At 51.9% G+C, this 14,971-nt stretch overlaps 1 protein-coding gene across 1 annotated transcript; it reads left to right on the top strand.

The window, feature by feature from the left end:
• Nucleotides 1–340: 340 nt before the first annotated feature.
• Nucleotides 341–8,546, top strand: FAM50A (family with sequence similarity 50 member A). Its single transcript, XM_084870660.1, has 13 exons — nt 341–550; nt 2,209–2,293; nt 2,393–2,492; nt 2,748–2,893; nt 4,975–5,051; nt 5,156–5,222; nt 5,617–5,678; nt 5,872–5,948; nt 6,934–6,988; nt 7,191–7,239; nt 7,337–7,407; nt 8,108–8,218; nt 8,365–8,546. Exons 1-13 carry the CDS (start codon nt 440–442, stop codon nt 8,371–8,373), a joined length of 1,020 nt encoding a protein of 339 aa, XP_084726786.1. The 5' UTR covers nt 341–439; the 3' UTR covers nt 8,374–8,546.
• The last annotated feature ends 6,425 nt before the right edge of the window (nt 8,547–14,971 follow it).

Below are 14,971 nucleotides of genomic sequence, written 5' to 3'. Positions count from 1 at the left end.
GAAAGAGGAGGCAGACGGGACCCAGGTCTGGGGAAATGGGGGACTGGGGTCCAGTCTTGGGTGCCTGTCGAACAGGTGGAAGCACGGGAAATGGGCTGCCTGGGGCAGCAAGGGGGAGTCACCTTGGGCCAGATCATCAGAGAAGTGGGGTTCTCAGAGGGCTGGGGGTGGTGCTGAGCCTTGGGATAAACAGGAGGAAGTAGGACCGGGAAACCCAGCCTTGGGTCTGGGGTTCACGTCGAGGAACGGACTGGGAACCGCGGGGGTGGGCCTCCGGGGGTCACGTGGTGGGGTGGCTGGCGCTGCTGCTCTGGGCGTGGCGGGGCGCCCGTGCGTTCTGAGTTGGGCGACGTCACAGCGCGCAGGCGTCTGCTGATTGCCAGGCAGCCGGAGGCTTTGCCAGGCGACTGTCGCTGTCTTCGCTGCTGCCGCTGCCACAATGGCTCAGTACAAGGGCGCTGCGAGCGAGGCGGGCCGCGCCATGCACCTGATGAAAAAGCGGGAGAAGCAGCGGGAGCAGATGGAGCAGATGAAGCAGCGGATCACCGAGGTGCGGGCTGGGCGGGGCCGCCACAGAGCATGCGCGCTACGCACTGCCCCCCCCCCCCCCCCCCCGGCTCCCTGGGGCCCCTGGCGACCCCGGGAGGGAGACCCTTGCTTGCTGACCTCCGGCAAGGGTTAGAAGCTCATCTGTATAGTGCGCCCAGAAAGCTGAGACGACCTTGCTTGTGACAAGCCTCCAACAGGCAGTGGTTCATATTGGTCACATTGGGGAGCCCCTCGCAGGCACAGAGCATCCTGGCTCTGGCCCCTGTGCCCTGACAGTTAGGTCTGTGCCCTGAGCCAATGGATCCCAGGAAGGGCAGGCCCCGCAGGTCCAGGCCAACCCACCAGAGCCCTTTGCCCTGCAACCTTTGTCCAACTGATGCTGGGGTGCTAGCAGGTGCCAAAGGCCTTCAGGAGTGGGATGTCAGGAAGGAAGAAGTTGTTCTCCCCCCCCCCCCCCTTGGGCCTTTGCAGTAGACTCTTCCTTTGGAATTCAGGACATGAGGGGCAAGCAGGCTCCTACCTATGTACCATGGGAGCCGGGCCCAAGCAAAAACCCTTATGCTGAGGCCTCTGTTCACGCGCCACTCAGTGCTGACTCTGGCCAGCCAGAGGTACAGCATCTGGAGCTAAGAGAGAGCCATATTGCTCAGTGAGGGACTAGGTCTCTTGGCCACTCCTCACTCCTGTCACCCCTTGACTTGGGTCTCCAGAGCTTCTTCTTAAAAGCTGGGTATTGCCCGGGCAGTGTAGCTCAGTGGCTGAGCGTCGACCTATGAACCAGGAGGTCACGGTTCCATTCACGGTCAGGGCACATTCCAGGTTGCTTGATCCCCAGTGTGGGGAGTGTAGGAGGCAGCCAATCAATGATTCTCTCTCATCATTGATGTTTTTCTATTTCTACCCTGAAATCATTAAAATAAATATATATATATTCAAGCTGGGTATAGCCCTGGCTGGTGTGGCTCAGTTGGTTTGAGCATTGCCCTGTACACCAAAAGGTGGGGGGTTCGATTCCTGGACAGGGCACATACCTAGATTGAGGGTTTGACTCCTGGTCAGGGCACATGCAGCAGGCAACTAATCCATGTTTCTCTCTCTCTTTCCTTCCCTCTCTCTAAAATTAAAAAAAGGGCCGAAACTGGTTTGGCTCAGTGGTAGAGCATCAGTCTGCGGACTGGAAGGTCCCAGGTTCGATTCCAGTCAAGGGCATGTACCTTGGTTGCGGGCACATCCCCGGTAGGGGGTGTGCAGGAGGCAGCTGATCGGTGATTCTCTCTCATCGATGTTTCTAACTCTCTATCCCTCTCCCTTCCTCTCTGTAAAAAATCAATAAAATATATTTTAAAATAAAATTAAATAAAAAAAGGCAGGTAGAACCCATGGATCTAGGGTGCTGAGGAAACTCTGGGACCCAAGGGGAGGTCTGGAGGGGCCAGAGCAGCTCAGAGGTCACAGGAAAACAAGCCCATGTAACTCCCTCAGCACTGAGAGAGCCCCTCGCAGCCCTGTGGAAAGTTCCATCCACTGAGGAAAGGGGACCTGTTTCTGCCAAGAGCAGTATAGGCCAGGAGCAGATCTGGGGCTGGAACGCAGACCCAGGTCCCCACTTCCACTGTGGCTTGGTGGGCGGCCCTCACTGCCGCTCTCCCTCCCTTACAGGAGAACATCATGAAATCCAACATTGACAAGAAGTTCTCTGCGCACTACGATGCGGTGGAGGCAGAGCTCAAGTCTAGCACCGTGGGTAAGCAGCACACGCGTGTCACCCTCTCCTGGACCCAAAACCGTTGTTTTGCTGGCTCTGGGTGGCCGATCCTTAATCCTGTGTCTCCTGGCCTCGCAGGACTGGTGACCCTGAATGACATGAAGGCCAAGCAGGAGGCACTGGTGAAGGAACGCGAGAAGCAGCTGGCCAAGAAGGAGCAGTCAAAGGAGCTGCAGCTGTGAGTCCTCTGCGCTGGCAGCCCCCCGCCAAGGGGTAGCTAGTGCATGGAATTGGGTCATGCTGGCTCCTGCCTCTTGAACAGGGACCCTTGTGTCCTAATCAGAGCACTGCCCATGAACTTGAAGTGACCCATGGCAGTAGGACTCCTCAGGGTCTGTACCCCATGGGCCTACCCTGAGCCCATAAGTGGCTCTGGTCCATGGAGGGGGCCTCGGGTGAGGATGTGGTAATGATGGCTATCCATGCCTCGCAGGAAGCTGGAGAAGCTGCGAGAGAAGGAGCGCAAGAAGGAGGCCAAGAGGAAGATCTCCAGCCTGTCTTTCACCCTGGAGGAAGAGGAGGAATTGGAGGAAGAGGAGGAAGAGGAGACCATGGATGAGGAGGAGTTGGAAAGAGAAGGTGAGGGCAGGCTAGGGGCACCACTCTGTCCCAGGTTTCTAGCTCTAGAGGAGTGGTTGGCAAATTCATTAGTCAACAGAGTGGCAAACCGAGCCACAGTTTGCCGACCACTGCTCTCGAGTGAAGTAGCACATCCATCACCCAGCCTCCATTGCCCGCTGTGTTTATGGTCCCGAACTTTACATGTCAGGGCAGGAGAGAAAGAGCCAAGTCTGCACTGTGTATAGAGCCCTAGCTTGCTCGGTTCAGTGGGTAGAGCATCAACTTGCGGACTGAAGGGTCCCAGGTTCAATTCCAATCAAGGGCACATGCCTGGGATATAGGCCTGAGAGAGGCAGCTGGTCAGTGATTCTCATCATTGATGTTTCTCTCTCTCTCCCTCTCCCTTCTTCTCGGAAATCAATTTAAAAAATATATTTTATTTTATTGTTATTTTTTAAAAAATATATATTTCATTGATTTTTTTTACAGAGAGGAAAAGAGAGGGATAGAGAGAAACATCGATGAGAGAGAAACATTGACCAGCTGCCTCTTGCACACCCCTACTGGGGATGTGCCCGAAACCAAGGTACATGCCCTTGACTGGAATCAAACCTGGGGACCTTTCAGTCCACAGACCGACTCTCTATCCGCTGAGCCAAACCGGTTTCGGCAGAACCACCATTTTAGTTCACGTACCAGTTGGGGAGTCTAAGTCCCAGCATCCAGGACATTGGCAAAGCTGGACTTTCCTTCCCTTCTCCCAGTTGGCCGTGAATGGGAAAATAGAATATCATGCACTTTGGGGGCTGTTGTGAGGATTAGATGAGACAGCAGATATGTGGCTGTGGGACCTGGCCAGGTAGCTCAGTTGGTGAGAGTGACATCTCAATACACCAAGCTTGTGGGCTCAGTGCCCTATCAGGGCACATACAGGAATCAACCAATGGCCCAGCTGGCATGGCTCAGTGGTTGAGTGTCGACCTATGAACGAGGAGGTCACACTTTGATTGCTGGTCAGGGCATATGCCCAGGTTTCAGGCTCGATCATCAATGTGGGGCATGCAGGAGGCAGTCGATCCGTGATTCTCTTTCATCATTGATGTTTCTGTCTCTCCCTTCCTCTCTGAAATCAATAAATATATATTTTTATTTTTAAAAAATATATATTTTATTGATTTTGTACAGAGAAGAAGGGAGAGAGATAGAGAGTTAGAAACATCGATGAGAGAGTCATCGATCAGCTGCCCTTGCACACCCCCTACTGGGGATATGCCCGCAACCAATGTACATGCCCTTGACCGGAATCGAACCCGGGACCTTTCAGTCCCCAAGCCATTGAGCCAAACCGGTTTCTGCCAAATATATTTTTAAAAAGAATCAACTAATGAATGCATAAATAAGTGGAACAAATCAATGTTTCTCTCTCTTTCTCTCTTTTTCCCTCTCCCTTCCTCTCTCTCATTTTCTCAAAAAATCAATAAAAAAGAAAAAAAGAAAAGATGTGTGGCTCAGTGGATAGAGCGTTGGCCTGCAGACTGAAGGGTCCCAGGTTCGATTCCAGTCAAGGGCCTGTGCCTTGGTTGCAGGCACATCCCCAGTAGGGGGTGTGCAGGAGGCAGCTGATCCATGTTTCTCTCTCATCGATGTTTCTAGCTTTCTATTTCTCTCTCTTCCTTTCTGTAAAAACTCAATAAAATATATTTTAAAAATATAATAAAATAAAATAAAGATGTGTGACTGTGATGAGCGCAGCTCCTGGAACAGAGAGGGCCCTCACCCAAGCACCCACTCCTCTGGACGCCCTACCCATCCAATGCAATGGATCCTTTGCTCCCTCAGACACTGGCCCGAATGCCAGCAGGTCACAGCTGATGGAACAAGAACACAGTACATGTATATGTGCATGCGCATGTGTGTGCATGTGCATGTGGAACCTGTAGACCCAGTGCAGGCTGCTGTGCTTGGGAGCAGAGGGCCATGGATCCCAGCCAGAGTAGTCCAGGAAGACTCCAAGGAGGTGGCGTTTGAGCTGGGCCCCGAGCGACAAAGGTCCAGGACCCATCGTGCAGCTGACCTCTGTGTTTACTTTCTGCCTCCAGAGATCCCCACAAAGAAGAGGAAATTGGGGAAGAACCCAGATGTGGACACAAGCTTTTTGCCTGACCGCGACCGCGAGGTACATGCAGCCTGACCCCAGCCCTGGCCCTGACCTTGGCAGAGGGGCCCTGCATGCCCTCTGAGCATCCCTGGTATCCTCCCTGTATCCCTTTCCTCTCCCAGGAGGAGGAGAATCGTCTCCGGGAAGAGCTTCGGCAAGAGTGGGAAGCCAAGCAGGAGAAGATCAAGAGTGAGTGCCCATGCTCTACTGGTTTGGCTCAGTGGATCGAGCATCAGCCCAGGAAGTGAAGGATTGTGGGGTCATTTCCAGTTAAAGGCATGTACTTCGGTTCAGGCTCAATCCCCAACCCCTAGCCCCGGTGAGGGCGCATGTGGGCGGCAACCAATCGATGTGTGTCTCTCACATTGATGTTTCCCTCTGTGCCTCTCCCCCTCCCTTCCGCTCTCTAAAAACCAATGGAAAATATCCTCAGTTGAGGATTAACAAACAGAGTGAGTGCTCACCAAGTGGGACCTGGGGTGCTGGGCCAGTGAGAGGCCTGGGCTGGAGGCTAAGCCCCAGGGAGCTTGCAGGGGCTGGAAACGCGTGGTTCTGGAGACTAAGTGGCAATTCTGCTTTGTAGGTGAGGAAATTGAAATCACCTTCAGTTACTGGGATGGCTCTGGGCACCGGCGGACAGTCAAGGTGGGCAGTGTGGGGCCTGTGCTCCTCAGACTCTGAGGAGGAGCTACAATCCTGGTTTTGGACCCTGCAGGGCCCTTCCGGTGGGGGCCCCTGGGTGTCCTGGGGGGAGCAGGGAAGAAGGCCTGGCCACCTGGGATCCCATCTCTGGGGTCCCATCTCTCCCTTCCAACTCTCTGGCTCGGACCTCATGCAGATGAAAAAAGGCAACACTATGCAGCAGTTCCTGCAGAAGGCGCTTGAGATCCTCCGCAAAGACTTCAGTGAGCTCAGGTAGGGTGTATGTGCAGGTGTGAGCACGTGTGGACATGTGTATGTGTGTGCATGTGTGAATAGGTATGTGCATGTGGAACCTGCTATCCCAGCTCTGGTACCAGAAGCCCCAAGTGGTGTCTGCTGCTTGTGGCTCACCAGGATGACTGCCCCCTGTGTACAAAAGTGGCGTGCGGCACTGACTGTGCTACTGAAAAGAGGGTCAGGATTCTTTTTATATATATACTAGAGGTCCGGTGCACGGATTTGTGCACCACTGGGGTCCCTCAGTGTGGCCTGTAGGGATCGGGCCAAAACCAGCAGTCCAAGACTGCCTGCCCTTCATGCCGCCTCATTGGCACTTGCCTGGCGCTCACCAGCCCTGCATTTGGTGCCCCTCTGTCAGCTGAGCAGTGCTCTTGCTGTGGGAGTGCACTGATCACCAGGGGGCAGCTCCTGTGTTGAGCATCTGCCCCCTGGTGGTCAGTATACGTCATAACAACCTGTTGTTTGGTGGTTCAGTCTTTACTGAGGTCAGTCGCTTAAGCTTTTATATATATAGATATTTAAAATTTTAAATTTATTTTGAATATATTTTAATTGATTTTAAAGAAGAAGGGAGAGGGAGAGAGAAACATCAATGATGAGAAAGAATCATTGATCAGCTGCCTCCTGCACACCCCCCACTGGGGATCGAGCCCACAACCCAGGCATGTGCCCTGACTAGGAATTGAACCGTGACTTCCTGGTTCATAGGTCAACGCTCAACCACTGAGCCACACTGGCCGGGCAGGATTCTCTTTCCATCCCTTTCACCACACATAGCTTAGGGGGGAGCATGGGCCTTTGCTCTTTAGCCCAGATGTGGGGAATGAATAGTGGGTGCTACTCCTGGGCTCACCAAACCTAGTAGCCGGCCTCCAAGCAGTCAGATTGTGTCCCAGCTCCAGCACTGGTCTCCTTGGCTGCTGCTTCATCCATCATGCTCTCCTGCCTTTCTCCTCAGGTCAGCAGGAGTGGAGCAGCTCATGTACATCAAGGAGGACCTCATCATACCCCACGTGAGTCCCTTCTCTTCCCACAGCCCTGGCATGGGGAGGGGTGGCGGGCATTGGCCTGCCTGGGGGCTTCTTAGGACAGTCTGCTCTGCTCTGGGCTTTGGCTCGGGCTGGGAGCGCAGTGTGGATAGCTGTGCCTGCATCCAGCCTGCACGTGGGAGAGGCTGGGGTCATCAGCCACGTCTTTCCTGTCCTTGGCTCCTAGCACCACAGCTTCTACGATTTCATCGTCACCAAGGCCCGAGGGAAGAGTGGTGAGTGCACCCGGCCCAGCCCCTCACCTTCCCCAGCATCTCGCCCGAACATCTCAGGGCAGCAGCCTGAAGGTGGGCTGGCTGCTTCTCCCCGTAGGCCCGCTCTTCAACTTCGATGTTCACGATGATGTGCGGCTGCTCAGCGATGCCACTGTGGAGAAGGATGAGGTACAGGGATGCAGGGGCGCTGGGCCAGGGGAGGGAGGAGCAGTGGATGGAAGAGAAGTAGAGAAGACAGGCCCTGGAGAGTATCACGCTAAGCGAAATAAGCCAGTCCGAGAAAGACAAGTATCACATGATCTCACTCATATGTGGAATCTAATGTACAAAATAAACTGATGAATGGAGTGGATCCAGAGACATGGAAGCATAGAACATACTTCAGAATATCGGAGGGCAGGTGGGGGAGGGTGAGTGGGTGGAAAGAGATCAGCCAAAGAACTGTGTGCATATATGAATGACCCATGGACACACACAATAGGGTGGTGAAGGCCTGGGGCGGGGGGTGGGGTGGGCTAGAAGGGGTCAGTGGGGAAAAAATAGGGGCTATATGTAATACTTTCAATAATAAAGATTAGAGCCGAAACCAGTTTGGCTCAGTGGATAGAGCGTCGACCTGCGGACTGAAAGGTCTCAGGTTCGATTCCGGTCAAGGGCATGTACCTTGGTTGCGGGCACATCCCCAGTGGGGGGTGTGCAAGAGGCAGCTGGTCGATGATTCTCTCATCGATGTTTCTAACTCTCTCTTCCTCTGTGTAAAAAATCAATAAAATATATTTTAAAAAATAATAAAGATGAGAGAGAGAGAGAAGAGAGAAGAAGGGTGACCCTGAGCACAAGGCCTGGCTGGCCCTTCTCCCTTCCTCAGTCACATGCGGGCAAGGTGGTGCTGAGGAGCTGGTACGAGAAAAACAAGCACATCTTCCCCGCCAGCCGCTGGGAACCCTACGACCCTGAGAAGAAGTGGGACAAATACACAGTAAGAAGGCCCCGCCTAGGTGGCCTGGCGCTGGGCTGGCCAGTGGGAGCTGGGGCTGGGCGCTGGCCTGCTGGGGGCCACCGCGATAGGCCAGCCCGCCCCACTCAGCTTGGCTTCCCTTCTCTGTCCCTTTGTCCCCACACCAGATCCGCTGAATGCAGAGGTGGAGCAGGCTTGCTCTCCCAATCCCCTCCAGTCTCCCCACTGCCCAGGTCTCCAGGACTCCAGAAGCCCAGCTCCCCCATCCTGTGACGTCACCGATTATCCCCTGCCCCTGATGCTGTCAGTTACTGCTTTTTTCTGTGCAATAAAGAAGTTGTGCCCAGCCGGTATGGCTCAGTGGTTGAACGTCGACCTATGAACCAGGAGGTCACAATTCCATCCCTGGTCAGGGCACGTACCCGGGTTGTGGACTCCATCCCTAATGTGGGGCATGCAGGAAGCAGCCCATCAGTGATTCTCTCTCATCATTGGTGTTTCTATCTCTCTCTCCTCCTCCCCTTCCTCTCTGAAATCAATAAAAAAAAATATTAAAAAAAAGAAAAAGAAAAAAAGAAATGCACATGTTAGAATCAGAGCACCTATATTGTGTTTTATTTAAAAAACACTTTTTTTTTTTTTTTGCCCAGGCCGGTTTGGCTCAGTGGATATAGCACTGGCCTCCAGACTGAAGGGTCATGCGTTCGATTCTGGTCAAGGGCACATGCCTTGGTTGCAGGCCCTGGTTGCTCGATCCCGGCCCTGGTTGGGCCATGTGCAGAAGGCAACCAATCAATGTGTCTCTCTCACATTGATGTTTTTCTCTCTGTCTGTCCCCTCTCCCTCTCACTGTGTCTAAAAATCGATGGAGGGATATCCTCTGGTGAGGATTTAAAAACCAAAACAGCCGAAACCGGTTTGGCTCAATGGATAGAGTGTTGGCTTGGGGACTGAAGGGTCCCGGGTTCGATTCCTGTCAAGGGCATGTACCTTGATTGCGGGCATATCCCCAGTAGGGGGTGTGCAAGAGGCAGCTGATCGATGACTCTCTCTCATCGATGTTTCTAACTCTCTATCTCTCTCCCTTCCTCTCTGTACAAAATCAATAAAATATATTAAAATAAAATAAAAAATAAAAAACAAAAACAAAAGAAAAACAATACATTGTTGAGCTAAAATTCACAATAACATAAAGTTCACCATTTTAGCCATTTGCAAGTGTGCAATGGAAGGGTATTTCATACACTGACAATGTTATACAACCATCACCTCTATCTAGTTCCAGAATATTCCCAGCACCCCAAAAGGGGACCCCATGTCCATTAGCGGTCTCTTTCCCCAGCCCCTGGCAACCCTACTTTGCTTCCTGTCTGAGTGGATTTTCTATTCTGGAAATTTCACATAAATGGAACCATACAGTATTTGTGGTCTTTGTGTCTGGCAAGAGAGTGTGTTTGGTGGGGGTGGGAGGGTGGAAGAGGGTTGGGCAGGAATGTGGGCCTGTGGCGGGAGAAGGGGAGCATTTACAAGCCACAGGGGCCTGGGCAGGCCCAGCTGTCCCTGCGGCCAGCCCGTCCTCCCCAAGGCACCAACGTGGCATTGTGGTTCTTCACAGTGATGGGAGGGGTGTTCCTCTCCAGGCCTCCCTCCCAGGCCCTGGGGCTTCTTTTGTGTCTCTAAGTTGCTTGTTCTATAGGAGACAGAGCTGTTCTGTGGCTGCTAGCTACCCTACATCACTACCACAGCCGTGCAAACCCACCCTGGCCTTCCTTGCTCTGGGCCCTTCCCAGTATCTCTCCTGAATCCAGACATGAGAAGGCTGTTATGAGACTGGCTGGCGTGGCTCAGAGGTTGAGCATCAACCTATGAACCAGGAGGTCACAGTTCAATGCCCAGTCAGGGCACATGCCTGGGTTGTGGCCTCGATCCCCAGTGTGGGGGGTGTAGGAGGCAGTTGATCAATGGTTCTCTCTGATCATTGATGTTTCTCTCTCTCCCTCTCCCCTCCTCTCTGAAATCAATTTAAATATACACTGAGTGGCCAGATTATTCTGATCTCTGAACACATAATAATCTGGCCACTCATTGTGTGTGTGTGTGTGTATATATATGTATATGTATATGTATATGTGTATATATATATATATATATGTATATGTGTATATATATATATATATATATATATATATATATATATATATATATATATTAGTGGCCCGGTGCATGAATTCATGCATGGTGGGGTCTGGCCAGCCTGGCCAGGGGAAGGGAGGGGACATGGGCGGTTGGCCGGCCTGCCTGCTGGTGGAACTCCTGGTGGAGGGGGACAATTTGCATATTAGCCTTTTATTATGTAGGATATACACTGATTGGCCAGATTATTATGTGTTCATAGATCATCATAATCTGGCCACTCAGTGTACATATTAAAGAGAGAAGGCTGCTATGAGTGTCCTGCTTAGACTGATCTGCCCTGGGGCGGGTGGCTTTCATGGCTCCAAGGTGGGAATCTGGCTTAGAGATGGCTGCTCCCCCATTCCCCTTGGGTAAACTGAGGCATACATACCCGGCTCTAGGACGCTGAGGAAAGCAAATTGACCACTTCTTGCTCCTGCCCTTATTCCTCTTGCCTGACACCAAGAGAGGGGACAGGAGCCCTACCAGCATGGCTCAGTGGTTGAGCTTTGACCTATGAACCAGGAGGTCTTGGTTTGATTCCTGATCAGGGCACATGCCCAGGTTGCAGACTTGATCCCCAGCAGGGGGCATGCAGGAGGCAGCCAATCCATGATTCTCATCATTGACGTTTCTACCTCTCCCTCTCTCTTCCTCTCTGAAATCAATAAAAATATATTTTTAAAAAGAGAGAGGGGAGGAGACAGCGGCTGGCTGGAAGGGAGCTTCTCAGCTCTCGCCTCCCTGAGGGCTTTGCTGTGCGCAGAGACCGCTATGCGCTTCTCCTGCGGGCAGGACCCTGTGTTCTGTTCAGCCACAGCCCAAGGAGACCTGGCTGGTAGCTGGCGGCTCTCCCTCCAGCTTCCAGGCCCTGGGTTTGGGATGTGGCCATCTGGGGTCACTGGGAGGAGGAAGGAGGGTGAAATAGACCAGGGCACCTCGGGCACAACCGGGAGGGGGTGGCCAGGCCTGACCTCAGGTCATGAACAAGTCTGGGCAACCTCAATGGGACCTTTTGTTTGGTTCCGGGAACCCTAGAGAGGGGATTGTGTGGCCTTCTGCACCACCCCCCTCCTGCATTCTTTGAGAAGCAACCAGAAGAGCAGGCTTCCTGGGGAAATGAGCCCCTCTCAGCCCTCATCCAATGGTGGACGTTTCCACCTTCAGCCTCGTACCTTCAGAAAACAAGCTCCTGGAGACCCAATGTTGGGCCCTGGCAGAGAAGGAGCTGGTTTCTGGAAGGCCCTCTTAGGTTCCTGGGAGGTTGGGCTGAGGCAGAAGGGAGCCCTTGGGGGTCAGGATCAAGGGGCAGGAGGACCGTCAGGGAAGACCTACTTCCTTGTGGCCAGTGAAGAGATGGGAAGGGCTGTGCACAGTGTGTGTGTGTGTGTGGGGGGGGGGGCAGGACCCCCTGTCCTAAGTGAGGACTGTGGCAGCAGCCCAGAAGGCCAAACTGGAAGAGCATTGGCAAAGCAGGCTTCTTTTAAGAAATACATATTTTTATTGATTTCAGAAAGGAAGGGAGAGAGAGAGAAACATCAATGATGGGAGAGAATCATTGATCAGCTGTCTCCTGCGCGTTCCACATTGGGGATCAAACCTACAATCTAGGCATGTGCCCTGACCGGGAACCGAACCGTGACCTCTTGGTTCATAGGTTGATGTTCAACCACTGAGCCACGCCTACCCGGCAAGAGCAAGCTTCTTGCAGCTGTCCCCTGAGTTTCTGCCAGGAGAGGGGACTGTCTAGCCCAGGGTTCTCTCCTTGGGATCGTGGATTCTTATGAATGTGAGGCTCAGAGGCAAGGTTGGGCGGTGGCAGAGAGCAGTTGTGGAGCTGCTGTCTGATGCTCTAACTTCATGAGGTCACTGGAGTCAGTAAGTGATCAAAACAACATTTCTAGGGACCAAAGCCAGTGATGAGCTAGATCCCAAAGACACAAGGGAGAGATGAAGGCCAGCTGTACCTTGCTTGCCCAGGCTTCATTCAGTGTGTGTGTGTGTGTGTGTGTGTGTGTGTGTGTAAACAACCAATAGGGCCCTAACTGGTTTGGCTCAGTGGATAGAGCGTTGGCCTGTGGACTTAAGGGTTCCAGGTTCGATTCCGGTCAAGGACATGTGCCTTGGTTGCAGGCACATCCCCAGTAGGGGGTGTGCAGGAGGCAGCTGATCGGTGTTTCTCATTGATGTTTCTAACTCTCTCTCCCTCTCCCTTCCTCTCTGTAAAAAATCAATAAAATATATATTAAAAAAATAAACAACCAATAGGGAACTAGAAAATGTACCAGCAAGATGACATCGAAGCTGACAAGAATGACACGTCAGCCATTCTAAAACTGGGTAGGGAGTGATCCACTTGCAAAGACATGAGGTGAGCAGGGACTGGAATGGAGGGAAGGAAGGAGGTAAAGGAGAGGCAGGGAGGAAACATCAGAAATATCAGAGAGATGGCTGAGCAAAAGGGGGGATGCTGATCTTTTCTTGTTTACCTTGATCTGTTCTGCGGAGGCCAGAAATCCATCTGGTCTACACACCAGCATGAAAGGGTGGACCTGCTGGTGCCTCACCTTTGCCCAGCTCTCTGGCCCAGTTCTCCTAATGCCCCCAACAAAGAAGTGTTTGTACTGGTCACTTAATATATTTGAATCTCCTACATGTCTCTCTCTCTACGTGCATGCAGAGCCTCTTCATTCTTTTTTTTTTTTTAAGCCGCATAATTAATTTTTCAGATATTGGCAAATTCTTTTCCCTGGGGCCTGACCCACTTTGCAGCCCCACCAGCAGGTGAGAGAATCATGGCTCTCCGGAGCTTTACCTAGCAGGGGTCCTCAAACTTTTTATAGTGGGGGCCAGATCACGGTCCTTCAGAGAGCTGGAGGGCCGGACTATATGAACTACTAATTCCTACTGTAACACCTTGGCTGCACTCACTGCCCAAAAAACCTGGCGGGCAGGATCAGACTCCACTGCGGGCCGCATGTGGCCCGCGGGCCGTAGTTTGAAGACCCCTGACCTATAGGATACTGTTACTTCCCACCAGAGAATATAGGCAACCTGATATGGGACATGTGGTCTCTCATTTTCCAACCGAGGAAAAATTCATAGAACAAAACTAACCAGTCACCATTTCAAAATGCACATTGAGTGGCATTTTGTACATTCACAATGCAATGCAACCATCACCTTCGTCTAATTCCAGGACATTTTCGTCACTTCTAAAGGAAACTGATATGCATTAAACAGCCCCTGGCAGCCATCTACTTTCTACCTGTATAAATTTTCTTGTTCTGGAAGTTTCACATAAATGAAATTATACAATTAAAGATCTATATAGGCCCTAACTGGTTTGGCTTAGTGGATAGAGCGTTGGCCTGCGGACTCAAGGGTCCCAGGTTCGATTCCAGTCAAGGGCATGTACTTTGGTTGCAGGCACATCCCCAGTAGGGGGTGTGCAGGAGGCAGCTGATTTATATTTCTCTCTCATCAATGTTTCTTTCTTTCTTTTTTTTTTAAATATATTTTATTGATTTTGTACAGAGAGGAAGGGAGAGAGATAGAGAGTCAGAAACATCGATGAGAGAGAGTCACCGATCAGCCGCCTCTTGCACACCCCCCACTGGGGATACACCCGCAACCAAGGTACACGCCCTTGACCGGAATCGAACCCGGGACCCCTCAGTCCCCAAGCCGACGCTCTATCCATTGAGCCAAACCGGTTTCGGCTCTCATCAATGTTTCTAACTCTCTCTCCCTCTCCCTTCCTCTCTGTAAAAAATCAATAAAATATATTTTTAAAAAAGAAGGAGGAGGAGGAGGAGGAGGAGGGAGGGCGGGGAGGAGACAGGAGACACACAGAGAGAATGCCACTTGACAAGAGAGATGGCGTGAGGCATCTACAAGCCAAGGAATGCTAAGGATTGCCAGCCGCTCAGAAGCTGGAAGAGACAATAAGGGGCTCCCCTAGAGCCGATGGAGGGAGCGTGGGCTGGCCCACTCCTCAATTTCATTTATTTTTTTTTAATTGATTTCAGAGAGGAAGGGAGGGAGAGACAGCAACATCAATGATGAGAATCACTGAATGGCTGTCTTCTGCATGCCCCCTACTGGGGATCGAGCCAGCAAACCGGGCTTGTGCCCTTGGCCAGAATTGAACATGGGCCCCTTCAGTCTACAGGTCGATGCTCTATCCACTGAGCCAAACCAGCTAGGGCCCATGCCTGGATTTCAGACTTCTGGCCTTCAGAACTAGGAGAGAAGAAATGTCCTTTGTTTTAGCTACTCAGTTTGTAGGATTATGGCAGTAACAAAAAACACACACCATCCAGAAAAACGAACTTCACATGGGCTATAGACCTGAAAGTAATAGCTAAAACTAAATAACATCTAAATAAAACATGGGAGCCCAGCTGGTGTGGCTCAGTGGTTGAGCGTCGACCTATGAACTGGGAGGTCACAGTTCCATTCCTGGTCAGGGCACATGCCCATGGGTTGTGGGCTCAATTCCCGGTGTGGAGCATGCAGGGGGCAGTCAATCAATGATTCTCTCTCAGCATTGATGTTTCTATCTCTCTCTCTCTCCCTCTCCCTTCCTAAATTTTT

Source organism: Pipistrellus hanaki, assembly GCF_964339955.1.
Source record: "Pipistrellus hanaki genome assembly, chromosome: X".
Classification (NCBI taxonomy): domain Eukaryota; kingdom Metazoa; phylum Chordata; class Mammalia; order Chiroptera; family Vespertilionidae; genus Pipistrellus; species Pipistrellus hanaki.
Note: the sequence above shows the minus strand (reverse complement) of the source record. Positions and strands in the feature narration are given on the sequence as shown.

Coding starts and splice junctions, on each gene's coding strand:
- FAM50A (XM_084870660.1), top strand. CDS start 440: ATGGCTCAGTACAAGGGCGCTGCGAGCGAGGCGGGCCGCGCCATGCAC. Junction 2,894..4,974: donor GGAGGAGTTGGAAAGAGAAG/GTGAGGGCAGGC, acceptor TTCTGCCTCCAG/AGATCCCCACAAAGAAGAGG. Junction 5,223..5,616: donor CAAGCAGGAGAAGATCAAGA/GTGAGTGCCCAT, acceptor TCTGCTTTGTAG/GTGAGGAAATTGAAATCACC.